Source organism: Rattus rattus, chromosome 7 (genome assembly GCF_011064425.1).
Source record: "Rattus rattus isolate New Zealand chromosome 7, Rrattus_CSIRO_v1, whole genome shotgun sequence".
In the NCBI taxonomy this organism is placed as follows: domain Eukaryota; kingdom Metazoa; phylum Chordata; class Mammalia; order Rodentia; family Muridae; genus Rattus; species Rattus rattus.
The window spans coordinates 93,380,517-93,403,092 of record NC_046160.1 but is presented as its reverse complement, the minus strand read 5'-3'; the positions used below and the strand labels follow the sequence as shown (position 1 = coordinate 93,403,092).

Here is a 22,576-nt window from a genome sequence, read left to right as displayed (position 1 = left end):
GCCAACATGGCTAAGCTCAGACACCCCCAAAGGCACTGAGAAGTCAACATTTACTGTTGCTTTAAGCCACTTAGCTTGAGGATAGCTCACTATACAACCACATACAATAATACAGCATCAATAATACAGGAAGTATCGCTTCCTAGATCAAATGTTATCAATAGCAGGAAACAAAACTAACTCGCTGTCGTTTAATATATTACTTGCTCAAATATTATCAGAATCGATTCACACTAGAAATCTCCAAAGTAGAGATCCTTTCTTTAATTCACTCAATTGTTTCCTAATACTCTTTCATAATATTCACCATTGCATGTGGTATGTGTATGTGTATGTATTCATGCATGTGTGAGTGTGTGTGCACAGGGTGGGACTTGAGATCAACACTTAACGCTATTCTCTACTTCTGTGATCTTATGCTCTGACCCAGAATCAGCTCCTTTCCACCACACTGGCCTTACATTCACCACTGCACCTGGCTTTTACACAGGTGCTGGAGATCCAGACTCAGCGCCTCATGACTGTGATGGGTGCTGGAGATCCAGACTCAGCACCTCATAACTGTGATGGGAGCTGGAGATCCAGACTCAGCTCAAGACTGTGATGGGTGCTGGAGATCCAGATTCAGCTCCTCATAACTGTGATGGGTGCTGGAGATCCAGACTCAGTTCCTCATAACTCTGATGGGTGCTGGAGATCCAGACTCAGCACCTCATGACTGTGGGACAACATAATGACTCTGCCCTCAGCCACCTCCTAAGACCTAATACTCATCATTCTCTAAAGCAATTCAAAGAAACAGAAGCCCAGTCAGATCTAGTCAGCCAGCAAGGACTTACTCAATACCTCCATTTTTAAAGCAATTACAGTGATCCTGGCAGGACTACGCCAGCAAAGTAAAGACTTAATCCACAGTAGTTTTCATGAGGTAATTTATGCTTTTCTTTAATTAAACATTTCTCCTAGCTCTGATACTTATAGAAGAAGGCATGGGTTTCCTTTACCTCTGTGAGAGATCCACAAGGCACACCACCATGCAGTGCTTCATCCAAAGCACAAAGGGTAGTAGATAGGAACGCTGGTGAGAGATGTGCAGACCTTCGTGTCTTTAACTCGTAAGCCTGTACGAGAAAAGCATCACATCTCTTTCAGTTGCTAATCAATCAAAACCACAAACCAAATCTGTAACCACAAGCCACCCTTCTTTCCTCTGTTATTCATTTGATCAGCGAGTATTTACCCAGTGCCAGTGACTGTGGGATTAGAACACCAAACAGCTACAATGTTAACAAGGAATGGGGATTTACAGACTACACCTGACCCAGACCTGGTGGTCTAGAGGGTTTCACTGAAGAGCCAGATGTCTGTACAAAACTCTAAATCCACTGTTAGAGAAGCAAAAGGAAGGCAGACATTCCTGTCAAAGAGGCAAGGATGTGCACAGAAAGAGTGGAAAGTGGGAGGCTAAGAGAAACTGCAAACAATAAACAAGTCAATAGCTCACTCAGGATGGCTGAAAGACAGCAGTGTGGCAGTGACAAGGCCGGAAAAGCAAGCAGGGGCCTCACCTCCAGGACAGAGGTAGAATGATGATGTGATTGTTTCAAACTCAGGGTGATTCCTGAAGCACAGCTTGAAAGAGGCTAGAGAGGAGTGAGAAATGGCCCCTAAAAGATACCCACACTAAATCCCTGGAGCCCGTGTGAATGTGACAATACGTGAAGAGGGGGTCTGCAGATGCGACTAACGTAAAGACCTTTGGATGAGGAGATAATCCTGGATTATGTGTGGACCACAAATGCTAACCAAAGTATACATCTAAGACAGAGGCAAAAGCAGTTTCACTGAAGGAAAATGTGACAGGAAGATAGAACAGAGAAGGGGAATGGCCACAAGCCAGAGAATGCCAACCTTCTCCAGCAACTGGAAGAGGCTAGGAAGGGATTTGTCCCTAGATGCTCTGCAGAGGGTGCAGCCGTGTCTGAGCCTGGCTGTGAGACAACTTTCTCCTCCTCAAATCCACCCATTTGTGGTAAATACAGCAGATTATCACACTTTTGTTTTATGTATATGCGTGCTGTGCCTTCATGTATGTGTGTGCACCACAGGCATGCCTGCTGATTGAAGAGGCCAGAGGAGACACTGGATACCCTGGAGCTGTAGTTATGGTATGAGCCACCATTTGGGTGCTAGGAATTGAACCTGGGTCTTCTTCCAGAGGACCCAGCGCCCTTAACTGCTGCGTCATGTTCCCAACACCACAAATTATTATTTTGAGAAGAGGCTAAAGTTGGCCTAGAATAGTAGTTCTCAACCTGTGTTGAGAACAACCCCCAAAAGACCATCAGAAAACACAGATATTTACATCATGACTCATAACAGTAGCAAAATTACTATAATGATTATTATATATGTATAATAATAATTATTATAATGTAGTAATGAAACTAATTTTGTGGCTGGGGGGTCACCACAACATGAGGAACTGTATTCAAGGGTCGTAGCGTTAGGAAGGTTGAGAAGCACTGGCTTAGAAGACAAGCCTGAAGAGATAGTACTGGGAAGTAAGGCGCATGTCAGGAAGCTATTCCAACCATTCCGAAGGGCAATACTGACAGCGTGGGGAGCTTACCAGAAGTGGAGATGAAAAGAGAGTACTCATAGATGCTGCACGGCAAGTTTGCAGGGTTTTACCATGACAAATTCTTTCTCTTTTTAATTTTCAAATCACGATCTGAAAGCAAGTGAACTTAAGCACACTCTCAACACACAACAGAACACAAGAGTGAACGGTGAGCTCACGCTGCCCAAACTGGCAACTGAGAAAGGCGGTCTGAGGAAAGTAGGAGCTTCGCCTGGTGAGAACTAGGTCCAGTGGCTCCATAATCATCCGGAATTGATAGGTGCTGAAATATATGTGACAAGGACTTCAAGGGGCCTCCGGATTCCTCAGCTACGGTCATGGCAGCCATGAGCAGAGCGAAGCTCCTGTACCAAATTACCTCCCTGTACTAAGTCGTCATCCTGGAAGGTTCCTTCGAGCACAAGACAACAGTTCAAATTGTGGGTCCTTTGTGACCTACAGAGGCACCTGACATATCTCACCCAACGTCTCACTGTTTGCCATTAGACAACCGGACATACAAAGAGTCTGCATGGCACGAAGACAGCTCATGACTGGTGGCAACCAGAAAGAGGTAAGGTGGTGTTGTAGCGGAAGAATGAGCCGGAAGGGGCCAAGGAGTGTCTCTTTGTCTCTCTTTTCTTTCTTTTAGGTTTTACTCTTTCATATGGAGTATCTTAGCCGTGAGACTAAGCCTACTTCCTAGACTTCCCAGACTGCCTTCATAGTAATCAGAACTCCAGCCTCTGCTGCACCACCACACTGATATGGACTCCATTTGTCCAAACACAGCAACAAATACTTTTCGAACATTGTCAGTGTGCATTCAAGACCTATCCTCTTCAAATACACCGCTTGTATCTTTTTATGATTTTCTACTTTTGGAATAATGTCCGAAATCCTTAGCGCAGCTTACAGGACCCCATGCTGCTTCCAGCTTCTCTCCCTGGCTGCTTCTTTACAACTCTCCTCTCCACTGTGTCCCCTGGCACAGCCTACGCTATTTGAAGAACAGGCACCCTTCTCACAGAGTCTTTGCATTTGACATCCCAATGCTAGACACTTCCTTGCCCCAGCTCTAGCTCTTCCCAATGTGTTTGCCTATCTCCCCTATTCATCCTTCGCATTTTAGGTAAAGCATTGCTGTCTTGAGGAAGCAATCCTGCCCCCCAAAGTAAATAACACCCTTATTGTTAAGTTACACGAACCGTTTGCATCTGTGGGGCACAGGCCTTGCTCACTGTATGCAGAAGCTCGTGGACACCTCTATAACTCAGGCCAGTGACTTTCATCAGTTCTAGTGGGGAGAGATTTAAAAAGTCCTAAAAAGGAAAAAAAGTAAAGAGAAATAGTTTAACATGCATGTGTAACAAAGGTACAAGAATTAAAAAGAAATTTTCATCGTGGGCTTTTTTGATTTAAAAGAAAAGCAGAAATAAACCAGAAAACTTTCGGTTGTCACTATTCATCTCTAGGGAGAAATTAAATTTATTGCAGATATGTGTATGCATCTTTTACATCCTACCACTGAGCTTCTTCATGCTTATGTGCTCCTTATTCCTACTCTATTACACAGTCTCCAGACGGCATCTCCCAGTGTCTTGGGAGATGCCCCAAGCAACATCAGGAACAGCACCCCAGTCCAAGTTTTTAATGAATATTGCACTTGAATTTAGGTCCAAATGTATGCCCAGAAAGAACAGATCAAAAAGTATTTGAGGCTGGGTGGTGGTGGTGCACACCATTATTCCCAGCACTCAGGAGACAGAGGCAGGTGGATCTCTGAGTTCAAATCCAGCCTGGTCTACAGAGCCCATTCCAGGACAGTCAGAGCTACAAAGAGAAATCCTGGCTCAAATATAATCAAAAAATAAACAGTGTTTGGTTTCTAAGCTAAAAGTTAGCTCAAAAAATAAAAGTATTTGACAACTGAGTAAATAATTCATACTCTTAAAACCACTTAAAATATAAACATTATTAAATGTATTAACAGAAGAAATTAAAATATTCTTAAAATGATCAATCCCCCAAAAATTATATGTCGTGAAAAATATGTTTACTAAAGACAGAAATTCTATTTATTTATTTTTTTTTTTTGGTTCTTTTTTTCGGAGCTGGGGACCGAACCCAGGGCCTTGCGCTTCCTAGGCAAGTGCTCTACCACTGAGCTAAATCCCCAACCCCAAAGACAGAAATTCTAAAATAAAACTTTAGCCCTATTTACCCTCTTAAGAGGGGCTTTCTTCATTACTACAAGATGTAACATGTGAGGGAAAAAAAATAAACAAAGTGAAAGGAAAGAAAAAAAAACTCCTGCTGTATACATTTATGAAGAACTATAGACATACTGTGGGGCTGGAGGATAACTCAGTCGCAGAGCACCTAAGCCTGCGGTTCAACCTCAGAGTTAGTAAATCATAATAATAACACGGATTGTTAATCTCATGCATCCACGCTGAAATCTCAGTTAAGTCACATTTCTCAAGTAACAGTGAAACTAATTTGTAAATGGATTAAACTTCTCAGGAACTCCCCCCCCCGCCTCCCCCGCCCAAACATGGAAGAGGAATTCTTCCTTATGTTATGGCATCCCCTAAAATACAAACATTGGACTTAAGTAAATAAAATTCCAGCTGAAATGCAACCTAAACCATGTATGGGAAGCACCCTGTTTAGCTTACTTTTGTACATCTAAGCTTTTCTTTTCTGTCTATGGAGGTGAGGAGTCAATATTGGGTGGCTCCTTCAAACGATCTCTACGGTCTGACCTCCGAGGCAAACTTGGTGGTCCCAATTTAGCTACCTGGAAAGTCCTCTAGTCACTATTTCCCTGGAGCTAGGAGTTCAGGTGTACACTGCCAGTGCTGGCTTTTCATGACAATGCTGGTACCCAAGCTCAAGTCCTCGTGCTTACGTGGCAAGGACTTTACCGACGCCATCATGGCCCCAGTCCCTACAACGCTAAATCTTTATAACCCAAGTTTAACAGTTATCAATTATACTTAGAGTTAATCTGTACATAAAACTTAACTAAACGCACATAAATGTTACCTGACAGTTAACGATCTGATATCTGCATAAACGGTCACACAGCTCTTGCGACAAACCCGCTCTCCTCAGTTTCTTGCTGCTCATATTTTCAGGTTTCCCAAAGAATCTTGAAAAACATAAAAAAAAAAAAAAATGGCAGTGAACAGACTATACGAAACTCCCTATAAAATAAAGTGCTTCAAACTTCTCTATGTGTGAAACAAAACATGGAAAAGTGCTAATGAAAAAGTAGGAAAGACACTTTCTTATCAACCATGGACACGGAGAAAGAAGGCACCCTCAAAAACACATGCCATGCAACCCTTTGAGGTCACGTGACTTTAACAGCATTTCACATTTACACAGTAGTCTAGTTTTCCTTTTGTTGCTGTGATAGAACACTGACCAAAAGCAAGTTGGGAAGAAAGGGTTTGTCTGGCTTACAGATTACATTCCACTGTCAAGGAAAGTCAAGGCAGGAACTGAAGGCAAGAGCTTGAGGCAGAAATGGAGGCTGAGATCACAAAGGACTGCTTGCTGTTTGCTTCCCCTGCTTGCTCGCCAGGCACTCTGGCTCACGGAAAGGACCACTGACAGTGAGCCAAGAGCTCTTCCATCAATTATTAGCGATCAAGATGTCCCCACAGATACACACACAGGCCCATCTGATGGAGACAGTTGCTCAGTGAGATTCCCTCTTCTCCCGAGTGTCAAGTATCAAACTGATTACCACGACTAGCCATCACTTATCACATCTTGAGATACTGAGTGTTATTAGCAAATTTCATTTGGTAAGGTAATCTTCAAGATGCATTTCCAGTGGCAACGCTTTCCTGAACTGTAACAAGAATGAAGAGACATCTGCTAAATATCAACCATGCTCCAAAACTTTCTATTTAATATTCCTGACAGAGTATAATTAAAGAAGAAATGCCTTTTTTTACCTATTAGAAACCTATTGTGCAAATGCCAGCTATCCCACTGTCATCATAAAATAAATAAAGAGTAGCAGGTTTAGAGTTTCATCAGGCAGTTCGCCTCTGAGACCTATCCTCTTACTCATTATTACTGTAGGACCACAAATCTTATTTCACCCTCGCTTTTTCTAGAATCAGAACAAATCTCAATCAACTGTTATCAATAAAATTCATTATTATACTAGCTGTTTACTATCCCATATAGAATTAAATTCTCCTTATAGCTTAGATAGCCAAATGAGGCTGATGAAGCGTTTGTCTTCAGTATTTGTTGTGATCTCTGTGGTAATGAATGCAGAGAAGAGGCTGTGTACCTCACTGAAATGGCAAAGCATGCCCCAGAAATGATAGGAACTCAGTATTCCATGGATAAAGTAATAATAACCAATAACTATGCACAAAAGAACAAAACTATATACAAGAATTAAGATTCCTACTACCAACACTATAGCCCGCGTCTACTTAACACCTGAATTATCTGAATTACCTTAAATACCCCTCCTCTCTCTCTTCATCCCCCATCTTCTACTCTCCTCTCTCCTCACAAAACCAAAATACATTCCCTTTATTTCCTTCGATTGGAACTTTGTAAGGATGATTTGTTTCCTTAAGAGAAAGTTTACCAACCTTTATATGCTATTCTGTTTCCTACTGCTTTTCAGATGAGGTAGTTCTAGGCAATAACATTGTTTAACGATTAAGTTCAGGCCCTCAAACAACAAAAACAACAACAAAAAAAAACACCTACAACTCCAAATTACAAAGACCCTAGCAGTGACCACTGCTTTAATAGTACCACTCTCCTCACTTGCCCTCACTTCTGCTCACAGCTTCAAGTTACTTCCCTACTCTCCCAAATATAATATAAACTCTCCAAATATAATATTCTCCATCCATTTGCTTCTTTCGCCAATATGTCTTAAGCACATGCTACGCTCCCTCCTTTTGCATACAAACAATTGAAGAATGAAGAGACATATACTCCAGTAACTACAGCTATGCAGCAAGCATTGTAATTGCTATGCACACGTGCTACTGAAGCAGACAGAAAGAAGTCTCCAATTGGCTTGAAAAAAATTAGGCTGCATGTCACAGTCCCACTAGAAGCAGTTCCCTTAAAAATCAGTTTCATTGCTTAAAATGCTTCCTGGGACCATCATATGACAACTTCCAAACTTTTATGGTCACATTTTTTTTTCAACTTGATCCCTTACTTTTAGCTCTCACGCAAATATAAGATTGCAAGGCACGATCAGATTTGTCTTCCTGGCAAAGTTGTGCTCATATGTAAAACAAGGGTGATTCTAACTTCTCCTACAAAGCTGGTGTATAATGCTCAAGGTAGGCAATCATCATAGACGTGATTCTTCTAACGTGACCATCCACAACCTTAGATTAGGTTACTTAAGCACATATATGTCCTCACACACTCTTCGCCAATCAGTCACTTCCTCTCCAGTGCTGTTTCCACACTTTGCACTTATTTCTTCATTAATCTGATCTGTGCGTTATTATAGTGTATCCCTTTTTGATGTGTGCGTGAGCGCGTATGTGGGTCTTGGAGACAGAGGAGACAGCATCACAGACTGAGCTTCTATTAGGTGTTCAATAAAAATAGAGAAGCAACAAAAGCCAGCTGTTTTGTGGGTTAATTTTTATCGGGCCCTTGCTATGCTCCAGTCACTAGTTTTAAATGCTTTGAATGTTTTTAGTAAACACACGAACTAGCCATGGGTTAGAGCCAGCATTCGAATCCAGAGAACTGACTCCAGATTCCGCGCTCTCAACATCACAAGTTTGACAGCTTCTAAACTTGCCGGGATCCCTAATTTGCCCAGAAGCGAAAGGAGAGGCATCAAGAGTTAGAAAACCTGACGCAGAACGCCCTACTAGAACAGTGCACTTTCCAAGCATCACTCGCCTCCCTAGAGGAAGTCGGAAGCCACCTGACCCGGTCCGGGTTCCAAGGACAAGCCCCGTTACAAGCAGAGTACGTGCCTAACACGCAAGACTCTCCGCGACTCCGGTATCAATATCCACAGGCTCCGAGAGGGAGCACAAGATAATGAGTACACCCCCTCTTCCCCACAACTGCCCCCGTCAGAAAACTCCAGTACCAGGTCAGCAGCGTAGAACTTTCAAAGTTCCCCCACCCTCACACAATTACCCGCGAAAGTGCGAGCCGCAATATCTGGACCGCTGGTTGGTTGATACTCTGACGACTTATCCAATCAGAAGCAGGAAAAAAATCTCGGGTCAGCCCCGCTGTATTTTGGGAATTGTAGTTCAGTCTCGAAGCTAATCCAATTAAATTTCTCCTTTGCAGTGATTGTCTAAATGGTGGGGCGGAACCTTTCAAGACGAATGTGAAACAAGGAAAACCTTTACTGGAAACTCTTTTCCTCAGTGAATCGCATTTTAAAGTTATTTCCCGGACCAAAAAAGGGTCTTTTGTGGGGTTGGAGAAAGAGTGGGCAATCTGCCTATTCCCGTTTTGTGATGAGAGCTTTGTTTTTCCTTAGCACTTTTCAACACACTTGGATGATGAAAATGTCCGGGAAATACTAACTAAAGCGTCCCAAACTAAAATATGCATTGAGAAGAAAAATACTGAGTTTAGTTGAAAAAATAAAGGAAGTCAAGTAGGTTTAGTATTAAAGCAGCTGCAATAAGAAAAACTAATAAACTTAAGAACTGGTTAGATTACATGATTTGTGAAAAGCCTTTCTTTGCTTTGTTTTCGGTCCAACTCCTCTGTACCGACCTCAGTCTTCTGATGGATATATAATCATATAATATATGTTTATACATGTTATATATTTATAAATATATAATATATGTTTATATTAGATAGAATAATGATGCAGGAAAATCCAGGACTCCTGTGGCTAAACCCAGCATCTGTCACGGATTAGTACTGAGAAAATGTTGACATCAAAAAACAAACAAAGACAGTGGTGAGTCGGGGGTGTGGAACACAGATATTCCTGGCCCCAGTTCCCCTGAAATAAATGACTGAAGGTGTTGCGAGGAGAGAAATCATAATTAGGGAGGGTCCTCAGCCCTGTAGCTAGCGGATCTAATTCTTCCTTAGCTTCACCCTAGCAATCAGGTGGTATCACGTGACTCAAACAAACATGGCACTTGATTTGCATCTTCCTTCTCCTGAGCCAATAAGAGTGGAGCTCTCCTTCGTCATCGCCGCTCCTTCCACCACTCTTGGCAATGGAACCTGTCACCTGACTGGGATCAAACATGGCTGCTCTGGACGCGAAAATGCAATCGACTCCCGGAGCAGGTGAGTGTTAGGCGCTGGGAAGACTGTGAGGGTTCTGTCCACGACCCCGCTAGGGGGAGCATCCTGTCCCCCAGCCTCCTGGCTCTACAGTTCAGTCCCAGATTGATTTCCCGATCTTTAGCTCTCTGCCTTAACAGAAGGCTCTAACAAGGGATCCTTACCGAGGCATCCACCCACCTAGAGATTTGGTAGTCTGACTGACAAAATGTTCAGGGAGGAATGCGGAAGTAAATTTATGTGTCTGCGCCTCAGGCTAACACAGATATTAAAATTATTGTATGTGGAGTCTGCGTTAGGAAGTGGGACCATCCCTTAGAGAAAGAGACGGTTCTCAAAAAGAGATAGTAACAGGTCAGATTAAACACAAAACAATCATTAGCAAAGAAAGTTCTGCAGTTTCCTTTCGGACCAATCTGGTGGTTTATCTAAAGTTTCGTTTCTTCTCAGCTCGTGTGGTGTTTCTAGAAGGTACTCCACGCATGAGAAAATTGAGAATGTATTTCGTGTAACGCCTCTATTTTCTATCTACCTGCACTCTGTGCTGGGAAAATGAGTTACCCATTTGGAAAAGAGGAAACCACTACAGAGAAGCAGCTTTTTGAATTTTTCTGTGAGTGCCTGCGGAGGGGAGACTGGGAGTTGGCACAAGCATGTGTACCTCAACTACAAAGGGGGCAAGGAGAGATCCCCCAACAGGTGGAGGACATACTACAGGCACTGGTGCAGTGTCCCATTCTGCTAAGGTAAGCCATCCCCGATCTTACCAGGATCTCAGCGAGGAAGATAGTGGTTCAGTATTTGTACTCTGGTCTCTATGCCCCCAATAAAGTATGCAGAAGTGGAGCACATTTCAATATTCTAGTGTTTTATCTGTGTAATGTGTTTTCCATTTAATGTGTTTCGATGGCCTTGAATTACGCTCTGCACCTGAACCACCAAAAGGACGTGGAAATCACTTCTTGTTTGTTATCCATATAAGATGGTTTAACTGCATTTTGTCTCCAAAAGATGAATCCTGTTCAGTCCTCTTGCTTCTAAGATCGATGATGTTGGTGCTCTCACAAAGAATTGAAAGTGCATTAACTCAAAACGTTTTCTCTTGAAATAATCATAGACCCACAAAAACTTGAAATATAATAGAGTTCAGTGTAACTCTTTTTCCAACTTCTCCAGTTGTGACATCTCATTCAGATGTACTAAAAACAGCAGAACCAGGAAATTGACCTTAGTAAATTACTATTAACTACGGTTTAAAAAAAAAAACTTACTTGATTTTCACCATTTTGAAATCTGTATTTGCTCTCTCCTTGTAACTGTGCAGTTTTATCCATTCGGGGGTTGATACGAGCCCCACTGTGATAAAGATAGAGAAGTTCTGCACCCTGCACAGGACTCCTCTCACTCCTTGCTGCTGTTCTGTATGCTTACAGTGTGACCCCTTCTTGCCTCACAAGAACCACATCCTAGACCTTAAATCAAGTTCTTAGCAGTGCTATTATTAACTAGTGCCATAGGAGCCAAAATAATACCACGTTCTTTCTCTCACTTTAACTGTTGTGTTTTAATCCTGGATTAGCACATAAAGACCAGAGAAACAAATGACTCTTGTTATCTTTTCCCTCTTAAGCTTATTACTAGCCCAAAATACAGCCTTAAAGGAAGGCTTATGAGTTCCTTTAACTATGTAGTTATAAGTGAATTCCTATGAACTCCCATTATTCTTTTATATTTGATTCATCATCTGTGTTCAAAACTACACTTAGGAGCTGAGTATGGTAATTTAACCCATGCATCCCAACAGAGGCAAGAGTAATGCCATGAGTTCAGGGCCAGCCTGGACTACAGTATGAAACCCTATCTCAAAACAAAACAGTGAAGGACAGTGTGTGTGTGTGTGTGTGTGTGTGTGTGTGAGAGAGAGAGAGAGAGAGAGAGAGAGAGAGAGAGAGAGAGAGAGAGCATTCATTACTGTGATTTTCTCTGTAAGAGTATATTTAAAAAATAAGACTAAGACAGGTATGGGGAGACTGTCTGCACCTCCACACACTGGGAAGCTGAAGCAGAGGAAGATCGCTTGAGCCCAGGAATTCCAGAGCAGCCAGCATCACAACACTACAGCTGGAAAGCTAAAATACAATGAGATAAGGCACAGGCAGTGATGCAAGCTGGAAGCTCTGTGGCTCTGTTTGGTTCGACTGTTACTTACGATTGAGAATTTCTCCCTAGGACTTAGCTGTTCCGATCTAAAGTGGGCTGACTGAAAACTGAACTATAAATCTTGAATCACAAAAGAGAAAGGGTGGGCTGAAACTCCTATTTTACTAAATCTTCTTTTTCTTTCTTTTTTTTTTTTCCAGATGTGGGCCAGACATCAACCCTCCAAGATTAGCCTGGCTCTGGCTTCTCGTATTAGAAAAATGGTTGCCCCCAGAAAAGGTACGTGGGTTTACATTTAAATTTTTCCCTGAGGCCAGGACTGAGAAGAACTTAGAAGGATCTTGGAAATCTTCCTTCTATCTGTTACTTCCTTTATTTCGTGGTTGATTGTTGTCTTTCTCGGGGTTGACTGTGGAAATGATTTGCTTATTAATTTGCCCTGGTGGCTTGGCATATCCTATCATTAGGAGTGATGCTATTTTGTTAAATATCTCTAGGAGTCCTGCTCTTGAAGGGAGTTTTGTGGAATTCAGTAGTTATACCAAGATAGGTGTGGCATGATGGTTCAAGACTTTAATCCCAGCTACTCAAGGAGCTGACAAAAAAAAATCACTTTGCATGGGCAACAAAAAGAGACTGTTTCACAAAAAAGTGTGTGTGTGTGTGTGTGTGTGTGTGTGTGTGTAAAAACAAGGAACATTTGACTCAAGAGAAATGACTCTGGGAAAGCCAGAGGTGAAACCAAGATCTGATCCCCCTCTACCCGTGTCCACTCTCTACTTCATGACTATTTTAACCCATATGAACTTCAAAGGAAGAAATTCACTTATTGCTGGGTGGTAGCAGTACACACCTTTAATCCCAGCACTTAGGAAGCAGAGACAGAAGGATCTCTACATTTTCAAGGCCAACCTGGTCTACAAAGAAGGTTCCAGGATAGCAAGGCTACACAGAGAAACCTTGTCTCAAAAAAAAAAAAAAAATCAATTTCTAAGTATTTCTCATTTTGCCTAATTTTTCTTGTTTTTATTGCTTTCATACTAGAATTAGTTTGATGTTTATATTTTGCACATTTGTCCATTCCCACGAATGTCCAAAAAAAATACCAGAATTTCATGTTCTGAATGTAACTTTTTCTTGTTGTGATGTTGTTTTCATTGTTGTTGTTTTTTGAGACGGGGCTTCTCTGTGTAGCCCTGGCTGTCCTGGAACTTTGTAGACCAGGCTGGCCTTGAACTCAGAGAGTTCCACCTGCCTCTGCCTCCTGAGCTCTGGGATCAAAGGTGTGCGCCACCACTGCCAAGGCTAAATGAATCTTTCAGAAAGACTAGCAGAAATAACAAGTAAGAGAAGCAAAATTGTAAAATAATGAAACCTAGGATAAATAAGAGTCAGAACTGGAGAGGATAAAAGCGAACAAAAATAAAGTAGAAAAGAAGATTCCATAGCATCTTCAAAGGGAGGGGAGAGAGAGGCCTTGTTACTGAATACGGATCTTCCCATTACAAACATGAAGTCTGCTGAACTAACTGACCTTTCCCCTTTGGGGAAGAGGTCTGCTTGCTTACTCGTGGCCTCACTGCTTGCTTCTTCTCTGGAAGGTTGCTCAACACCATCAGGTGCTGGATTTCACGTGCTGGTCTCCTTGGCCTGCCTGGGAATGGTTCCTGTTTTGGCCAGTATCAGACAGATCATCCAGTTCTTAAAGCTCCAGCGATCCACTTCTTTAAACAGTGATAGGGGTGGCTTTGTTGTCTGGAGAATTATAAATGGTTTTACGAGGGCCCAGTCTCTGGGTACATTTTGGAATGCCACAAAACCTGTTGCAGCTTCATGCTCTAGAAACTCAAAGCAGCTTAGTTTCCCAGGCTCCCACTGCCTGCCAAGAGCTGCCTTTTATTATTAGTTGAAGCCATGATGCTGTTTTTCTTCCTGTATTCACTTTTATCTTCTGTCTCTTTATCTTGCAGTGATTTAGGCCTACAAGTGTCAGCATGTGTATAAAGGTTTAGCTACAGTGGTGTTTGCTGATAAGCTGATTCTAAAAGCGGAAAGCTAGAAATGACCTTTACGCCCGTAGTTCACAGGCTCCATTATTAAACAGAAGCATATCTCCATGTAGTGTGCTATGCCACTGTTCCAAATTATATGGTACATGAATTTTCAACGTCATTAGTCATACTTCTCCTTTGTTGGGAATTTTTTTTATTTGTTATAGTTTATAATTTTTTTGATTTTTCTACCTCAAATATGTATTACTTTTTTAAAATGTTCATGTTGGAATGATTAGAAAATACTCCTTAACCATTTCACTTCCGGTAAAGATTATTTTTAAAACACGTAGCTGCATGCCAGGGTTTTCTTTGATTTGTAAATGAATGTGGCACTCTGTGCTAGGCATGCTTGCCAAATAACATTAGATTCCTCCCCTTTGTTTTGTTTTGTTTTTTTCAACAACTGGCATACAAAGGCTCGAGAATAAAAAAAGCATGGTTGGATGGAAACAGAGTTAGAAGGGCATGCGGGCCAAGGCTTTCCCACAACTGTTTGCCCATAGCAACAACAAGTCCCAATGGAAAACTGGAGTAATCTTTTTCAAAAAGGAGTCCAGCATGGTGTCGTATTCATCCTAGCAGGAAGGAAACAGGCAAAAGGACCTGGGATATAAGGCAAGCCTGGGCTACATAGCAAGATTGTATCTCAAGAAGGAAAAGGTGGGGTTGGGGATTTAGCCCAGTGGTAGAGCGCTTGCCTAGCAAGCGCAAGGCCCTGGGTTCGGTCCCCAGCTCCGAAAAAAAAGAAAAGGGAAAAAAAAAAGAAGGAAAAGGCATATGAAATGGACAAACCTTGGAGTTTCAGGCTAATCCTTGTAGGCTTTAATGTGGTATGCATGTGATGTGATTGTGTGTGTGTGTGTGTGTGTGTGTGTGTGTGTGTGTGTGTGTGTGTGTACATATTCATATGGAATATGTGCATGGAATGGCACGTGTGTGTGTGTGAGGAGGTTGAAATCAGTGTCAAGTCAGTTGGGTGTCTTCCTCTATCTTTTTTTCTTCCCAAGATGAAGTCTCCCAGTGAACTTAACACTAATCAATTCAGGTATACTGGCTGGCCAGAAAGCTCCCAGGATCCCCCTGAGCCCAGATCATATTCATTCAACCCTAGATATTTATTCTTGCTGTTTGTTTTCTTATTGTGTTTCCGTTGTGTTTAGGTATGTGGGTGCTTTGCTTGCGTATGTCTGTGCACCTCAGCGACTGAACTATTTCTCCAGTTCAGGTTTTGGGTTTTTGTTGTTGTTGTTGTTGTTTTTGTTTGTTTGGTTGGTTTGGTTTGGTTTTGTCTCAAAACGTAGCTCTGCTTGGCCCAGAACTCACAATGTAGACCACACTGGCCTTGAACTCACAGATGTCTCCCTGTCTCTGCCTCCCAATTGCTGGGACTAAAGGCTGGCACTAATGGTATGCTCCATCACTAGGTGGGTGCTAGGGATCTAAACTCAGGTCCTTGCGTGTAGGGGAGGGGCGCAAACACTTATTCAACGGAGCCACCTTTCCAAATGCCAAACATTAATTTAAAGAGAGTTCAAGTTTAATCAGCTTAATTGCCATTTAAAGCATGTAAAACCCTATCCAGGAAGGCTGGAGAGATGACTCAGAAATTAAGAACACTGGCTGCCCTTCTAACGGACTCAGGTTCAATTCCCAGCACCCACATTGCAGTTCACAACCATCTGTAACTCTGGTCTCAGGGATCCGACATCCTCTTCTGGCCTCTGCAGACACCAGGCCTGCACATGGTGCACAGTCATATATAAGTCACCCATATACATAAAAATAAAAATCAATCTTTTTTTAAAAAACGTATCCAGGGGGTTAATGGTTAAAAGTACTTTATCTTAGAGACATAGCAGAAATAAGGGTAACTAAAGAGAAATTGTATTTATTAAGCAAAGCATATGCCTCACCTCTGTAACTGCTTACTCTTCCTCTAGAAATTACTTTCTGCTGTTTTCCGGAGAAAACTTGAGTTTCTGTTTTTGTCAGAAGACCTCCAAGGTGGCATTCCAGAGACCATCCTCAAGGTAAGAGAGACTGAGGGCCACTGCAGTTACTCAACAAATTCAACTTCAGGGCCTTGGGTAGGCAGGTCTCTAAAACGTTAGCTGCCCTCTGTTTTCAGAGAAAGCAAACCAGGCCCCTCCAAGGTAGTTTAGACTAAGTATCAACTTAGGTGACTTTGGAATGGGAAAGCAGATTCGTAACAAGCTGTCAACTGTTCTTTGTGTTTTCCCTAGAGGGAACTCACTGCTTGGGTTTAATTTAAGATATTTGAATTGTTGACCAGGAGATGATAGAATTCAAAGACAGGGAGGGGGGTATATTTGACGGAGTTGTCTTTTAAGACAGATACATTGATGTCTTATAGCTAATCATTACAACAACCTTCTAGGGGCATAATCTAACTTAGTGTTTTTTTGTGAATAGGTCAGCATGCTTGTGTATGCCAATAATCAAGAATTTGAGGCCAGTCTGAGATACGCAGTGAAAATCTGTCTCTGAGAAAAGTTAGCAATCAATAGGTGATATAGATACAGTTATCTGTATTTATAGAGATAGATTGATAAATGATAAATGATAGATAGATAGATAGATGATAGATATAAAAAAGTTAGCAATCAATAAATAGATAATAATTATATCTATATATAGATAGATAAATATAGATAATTATATATCAACTAACAATTCCTAATTTTTCTGTAATAGATATGGATAACTAGGTAATTATATATATGTATATCAGTTGCTATTCAAGTGCTCAAGACTCACTTCCTCATTTATTTTAATTCGTATCAGTATCAAGCCAAGGGGCTTGCACCTTCCAGGCAGGCAGTCTGTCCTTGACCCATACCCCAGCCTATTGTTTTCTTAAGACCCTGCTGCCAGTTAAGGCATGTTCGTGGTAGGACTCGTGTGAGAACTGACTTGAATGAGTTCAAAGGCTCATGGACTTGCAGTTAATAAAAAGCCATCCATGAGCAGCATCTACAGACGTAGGAAACACTGCACTTCCCATTCCCCTTCAGTCTGGCTATACAGACAGACTACACAGAGTCGGGCTTTTAGCAGTCTAGTTGAGGAGGCAGAACTAACACACATAGAGTTTCTCTATGTAGCAGCCTTGGCTGTCCTGGAACTTGCTTTGTAGACCAGGCTAGCTTTGAACTCTAAGATCCGCCTGCCACCGCCTCCTGAGTACTGGGGTTAAAGGCATGTACCACCATGCCTGGCTTATGAGACATTGTTTTTAATAAACTATATTATACTCATTTAATTAAGTCAAAGGTGTGTGGACTAGAAATATTAAGCAAGAGCCTCTGATATCTGTTGCCTTGACTACCACCGGCTAGGTGATTTGTAAAGCAGAGGTTTCTTTAGTTCATGGTTTGGACACTCTGAAGAATAGTCTAGCACCGGCGTCCGCTTGGCATCTGGTAGAGCTTTCTTGCTGTACCATAACATGGCAGAGGGCGTCACAAAGTGAGAGGGTCTGCTAACTCAGGGATCTCTCATAAGACTGGTAGCAGCATGAGAATGGGCCTTGTGGTTAGAGTCCATCTGATGTTTACTATCTCCCAAAGGCCCAGTCTCCAGATACTAACATGTGAAATCAGAGATTAAGTTTCCAACACGTGAACTATTTTTGTTGTTATTTTGATTTCTTGAGACGATATCTTGCCATAGTCCAAGCTGACCACAAATTCTAAATTGTCCTATCTCGGCCTCCTAAATGCTGGGGTTGCAGGTGTGTGCTGTATACCTGGCTACTGGCACTGGAGCTGTTAAGAGGCGCATTCCAACCATAGCAGAAGGATCTAGGACTACACCTTAAAGTATGGACAGAATTCAGATCAGTAGTTAAAAGCTGATGGAATGGTCTTTCAAAAAATAAGGTGAAGTGCTTTTAGGTGTGCATAATGCCTTGGCCACCTGGTCCTTAATGATTAGTCCTTAATTTAGGTCACCAGTGCACATTTTGGAGAGAGTGGGATAAGACTCGGGTAACTGGGCTGATCACTTTTAACCTCAGTCTCATCAGTAAGATAGGAAATTTCTCTGGAAATTTTTGTAATGGTTGATGGGTTCTTCTGTGAAGCGCTGTGAAGAGTGGCTAGCTAAAGAAATGCTGTAGAAGTGTTTGCTGCTGCGTACATAACCGTCTGGGTGACCACCACATTCCCTGTCTTCATTCTCCATCTAGGAGCTGTTTGAAACCTTAGCACAAGGCCCAGCAGGCTGTACATCTGACAGAAGTCAAAGATGGGAGAGCGAGGCCCCTCAGCTCAGCCCTGAAGCTGTCTCCATGCTCTGGAATCTTCTGAAGCAAGCCCCCGGGCCAGCCCAGGCCCTGTTGGAGCTGCTGCTTGAGGAGCGCCACAGTGCCAGTCTCTGTCATAGTTCTCTGCAGAAATCCCTGCTGGACCTCATCCGAAAGGCCTTGCAGACCCTGCGGGACCCTGCCTCTCAGCCCGCTGGGGTGACCGACGCTGTCTGTGGAGCCCTTCAGGCTCTGTGTTGCACTGCTGAGCTACCAGAGGGCGAATGGCGCGTCCTGTGTGAGGAGCTGTTGGAGACCTGCAGAACTGAGGGCAGTCCCCTGAAGGAGGAACGGCTACTTGGTTGCCTGTTGCACAAGACTGGACGGAGCCTACTGTCCCTCTATGGCCACACCTATGCAGAGAAGGTGGCAGAAAGGCCACCAAAGGCCTCACTTTCAGGAAAAGGTATGTCCTTTACCATTTCTCTTTCTACTTGGGTAATTTCAATCTCCCCAGCCCTTCTGAAATTCCGGACTAACTGTTGTTGTACTTGCTTGTTGTCTAAGACAAGAGAGGCTAAGCCAAAATATGTAGAGTGTTTCATAATTGTTTTTCTGTCGGTTTCTTTTTTTGTTTGTTTGCTTGATTAAATCAGAGCTTAAAAAAAATAACAGGAAGCCAGTTGGTGGTAGTGCAGGCCTTTAATCCCAGCAGCCAGAACAGAGGCAAACAGAGCTTTGTGAGGTTGAGGTCAGCCTGGTCTACAGATCGAGTTCCAGAAGAGCTTTTTGGTCTCAGAAAAACTACTAATACTAATAATAACAACAACAATAAATAATAACAATAACAATAAAAGAGAAAAGAGCTTTGCAGAAGCTGCTAAGAGGAATGAAGCATCTTTAGGATAAAGTGTAAACTATTGGATTTAGCTTTTCACAAGAGTCTACTCTTGGGCCAGAAAGATCAGTGGGTAAAGATGCTTGCCACACTAGCCCAGTAATCTGAGTTTGATCCCCGTAACCCATATAAAAGTGGAAGGAAAAAATAGACTCCACAACATTGTCCTCTGACCTCCATAATACACACACACACACACACATACAGACACACACACACACACACACACACACACACACACACACATCATCATCATCATCATCATCATCATCACCACCACCACCATCATAGTAATTGGTTTTTAGGTTTTGGGTGTTTTATTGGGCTTTTTTTGGTTTGATTTGGTTTTAGTTTTTTGGTTTTTTTTCAAGACAGGATTTCTTTGTGTAGCCTTGGCTATCATGGAGCTCACTCTGTAGACCAGGCTGGCTTCGAACTCACAGAGATCACCTGCCTCTCCCTCCCTAGTGCTGGGATTAATGGCGTGCACCACCACTGCCTGGCTAATAAATTTCAATAAATCCACGCGCCTAGTCTCACATGGCTTGGTTTTCATTGTGGGCTGTAGCATAAGAAAAGGGAGTTTGCCACTGCCTGGTAACCTTTCTGGTGTGATGTTCCATCTCCCCAGATCATCCTGATCCTGAGCGGGCAATGCTGGCCCTGTTCTCCACTCCTGACCCAGCCCACGCGTGGAAAATGGCCTTTTTCTACTGCCTGAGTAACAACAAACACTTCCTGGAGCAGATCCTTGTGAGTCGAGCTTAATTGCTGTCCATCGTAGAACCCAGAACTCTCTCCCACTCATGTATTCAACTCCTACAATCTAATTATCGACAAACCCTCTGGTTGTCATCCTGCAGTCCCTAGAGAGAGACCTCTAAGGATCAGTTCTGTTCATGATGGATGCTGTAGTCACTTTCATTCTGTTGGACCTTTGGTAGGAAGTAAGATGTTAGCTGTGTGTCGGCTCTCTGGAGGATGTAGAAAACAAAGGCCATGGCAGCCATGCTAGGTCTAGCTGCCAGGGATGGGTTTTTTGTTTTGTTTTGTTTTTGTTTTTGTTTTTTCAGCTGGGGACCGAACCCAGGGCCTTGCACTTGCTAGGCAAGCGCTCTACCACTGAGCTAAATCCCCAACCCCACTGCCAGGGATGTTTAACTCCTAACTCTCACCTTCCTGATTACAACTGAACTTTATTTATGAATCCCATCTTGTAGGCCATGTACTATGTGAAGAGACGGGGTTATAACAGAAGTCTGTCCCTCACTTCAAATTGCTTAGAACGCTGTGCTTTGGGGACATTCATTTTTATGTAACCAACTATTTGTGTCATTATCAGCATCCCATCCTAAGGAAGCTGGAAGTCATCCTTTCCCGTTCAGGTAGCCACCTATGGTGACCTTTGGCTTGCAGGTAACAGCACTGACCCTGTTGAAAGAGGAAGATTTCCCAAGCCTTGGATACCTGCTTGATAGAGAATTCAGGCCTCTCAGTCACCTGCTCGTGCTCCTGGGCTGGACACACTGCCAGAGCCTTGAATCAGCTAAGAGACTACTCCAGACTCTCTACAGGACCCAGGTATCTCATTCAGCACCTCAGGGTGCTCCAGAAGCGAATACCATGGGGCTTTGGGCCTACACAGAGATCAGTCTCTAGTCAGCCAGTGTCGATGCCAGGTGTCTAAGTCAGCATGTTTCTTCTGCGTTGACATAGGACCAAGGCCATGATGAGCTTCTCAGGGATGCCTGTGAAGGATTGTGGGCTCACTTAGAAGTCTTGGAGTGGTGTGTACAGCAGAGCAGGTATGTACCTGAGAAGTCATTCCCTTCCTACCCTACCTGAGGCACACTCAATCCTGTGCTCCATTTCTGAAAAAGGAAAATTGATACTGTTAGCCAGGCAGGAATAATTGTTCCATCTGTTAAACCAGGAGTTAGGGAAAACATAATGATCAAGTTCCATTTGCAACCATCGTGCCACAGCCAGAGGCTAATTCAGAGTCTGACAGAACAACAGCTCACAGTCCCTAGACGTGTACTACAATGCATTGTTCCGAGCCCCTCAGAAGATGATCAGTCCTCACAGCATTCCAGTGGAGGAGATGCCAACGAGATTCTCACTTTAAACATGGGACCCTCGTGGCACTCACTCTATAATCTCAGTACCTGGGAGGCAGAAGCAGGCTGATCTCTGTGAATTCACAGGCAGCCCATTCTACATAGCAGGTACCAGAAAAGCCAAGGTTACCTAGCGAGACCATGCCTCAAAAAACACAATCACCCCCCAAAAAGGTGAGGTACTGAAGCCCAGAACTGTTAAATAATCTGCACAGAGTTATACAGCAAGTAAATTATCATCTATATTCTTAGCCATACATTTTTCTGGGTCATATTTTATTCAACCTATGTTCATTGGATGTATATGAAACCCTGTATTTTCCTAGTAACTTAGCCCAGATCTGAGCTTCCATTTAGTACTTTGTTCATCTCACCCATGCTCATAAAGTAGTCAGAGGGGTGAGCAGGGAGGGGTCCTTACTCGAAGAAAGGCAAAGAAACTTATTTCAAAGCTACAGAGCAAGTAGAACTTAGGAACTTGTATCATCTAAGACACCGCTGAGCAGGAAGGTTCTTCCTCCATCCTTTCTAGACAAGTATCTAACTTGGCGGATTCAGTTCCCTCCAAGTGAATTAATGTCATCTTTTTCCCTAGACCTATGAAAGATAGTTTGAGAAAGTGAAACCTGAAGTATTACAGGTCAGAGAAGGACAGACTTGTCCTCTGCCAGGCAACATTATAAACGACCTCCCTCCCCACTCTCTCATTGTTCCCTTCCAGCAGCCTCATACCAAAGAGAGAGCTCTTGTGTCACTTACATGGTGGAGACAGCCACTCAGTGCTCTACTCTCTCCATCACCTTACAAACCTTCCAGCCCTCAGGGAGGAAGAAGTCCTCACGCTGTTACAGAAGGTGCCAACCAAGGTCCTCCAGGGAGAGCATGGTAAGCTGGCCAGGATTCCCTCTGAAGAGTCTCTCACATGACTCTCAAAGTTTGAGATGAGTCTAGGCATGGTTGCCAGGATACCCTGTAGGCGGTTGGTCCAGCATGTATCCTTCGAAGTATTGGTGTTCCCCAAGTCTGATTAGATAGTGGCATCCCTCCCCTCTGCCACGGAGGTGTAGAGAATCCTGTGGACATGATCCCATTGTCACCCTGTGGAGTCATGGCAGGACCAACTAGAGTGTCAGTGAAGCCATGCTGTGAAAT

General features: G+C 42.9%; 2 protein-coding genes across 2 annotated transcripts in view; one reads left to right on the top strand and one right to left on the bottom strand.

Moving 5' to 3' along the window:
- Rad51b (RAD51 paralog B) overlaps positions 1-5,775 on the bottom strand; it is a 510,767-nt gene extending 504,992 nt beyond the window's left edge. The window contains exons 1-3 of the mRNA XM_032908021.1: positions 5,675-5,775; positions 3,832-3,945; positions 1,005-1,121 (exon numbers count right to left, since the gene is read on the bottom strand). Of these exons, the coding sequence (XP_032763912.1) occupies positions 1,005-1,121; positions 3,832-3,945; positions 5,675-5,758 (315 nt within the window). The 5' untranslated portion in view covers positions 5,759-5,775. The remainder of the gene's footprint in view (positions 1-1,004; positions 1,122-3,831; positions 3,946-5,674) is intronic.
- Positions 5,776-10,426: 4,651 nt separating this feature from the next.
- The window catches only part of Zfyve26 (zinc finger FYVE-type containing 26), a 61,693-nt gene continuing 49,543 nt past the window's right edge, over positions 10,427-22,576 (top strand). Inside the window, 8 exon segments of the mRNA XM_032908020.1 lie at positions 10,427-10,671; positions 12,286-12,364; positions 16,080-16,169; positions 18,350-18,872; positions 19,936-20,057; positions 20,721-20,885; positions 21,021-21,109; positions 22,146-22,309. Of these exon segments, the coding sequence (XP_032763911.1) occupies positions 10,478-10,671; positions 12,286-12,364; positions 16,080-16,169; positions 18,350-18,872; positions 19,936-20,057; positions 20,721-20,885; positions 21,021-21,109; positions 22,146-22,309 (1,426 nt within the window). The 5' untranslated portion in view covers positions 10,427-10,477.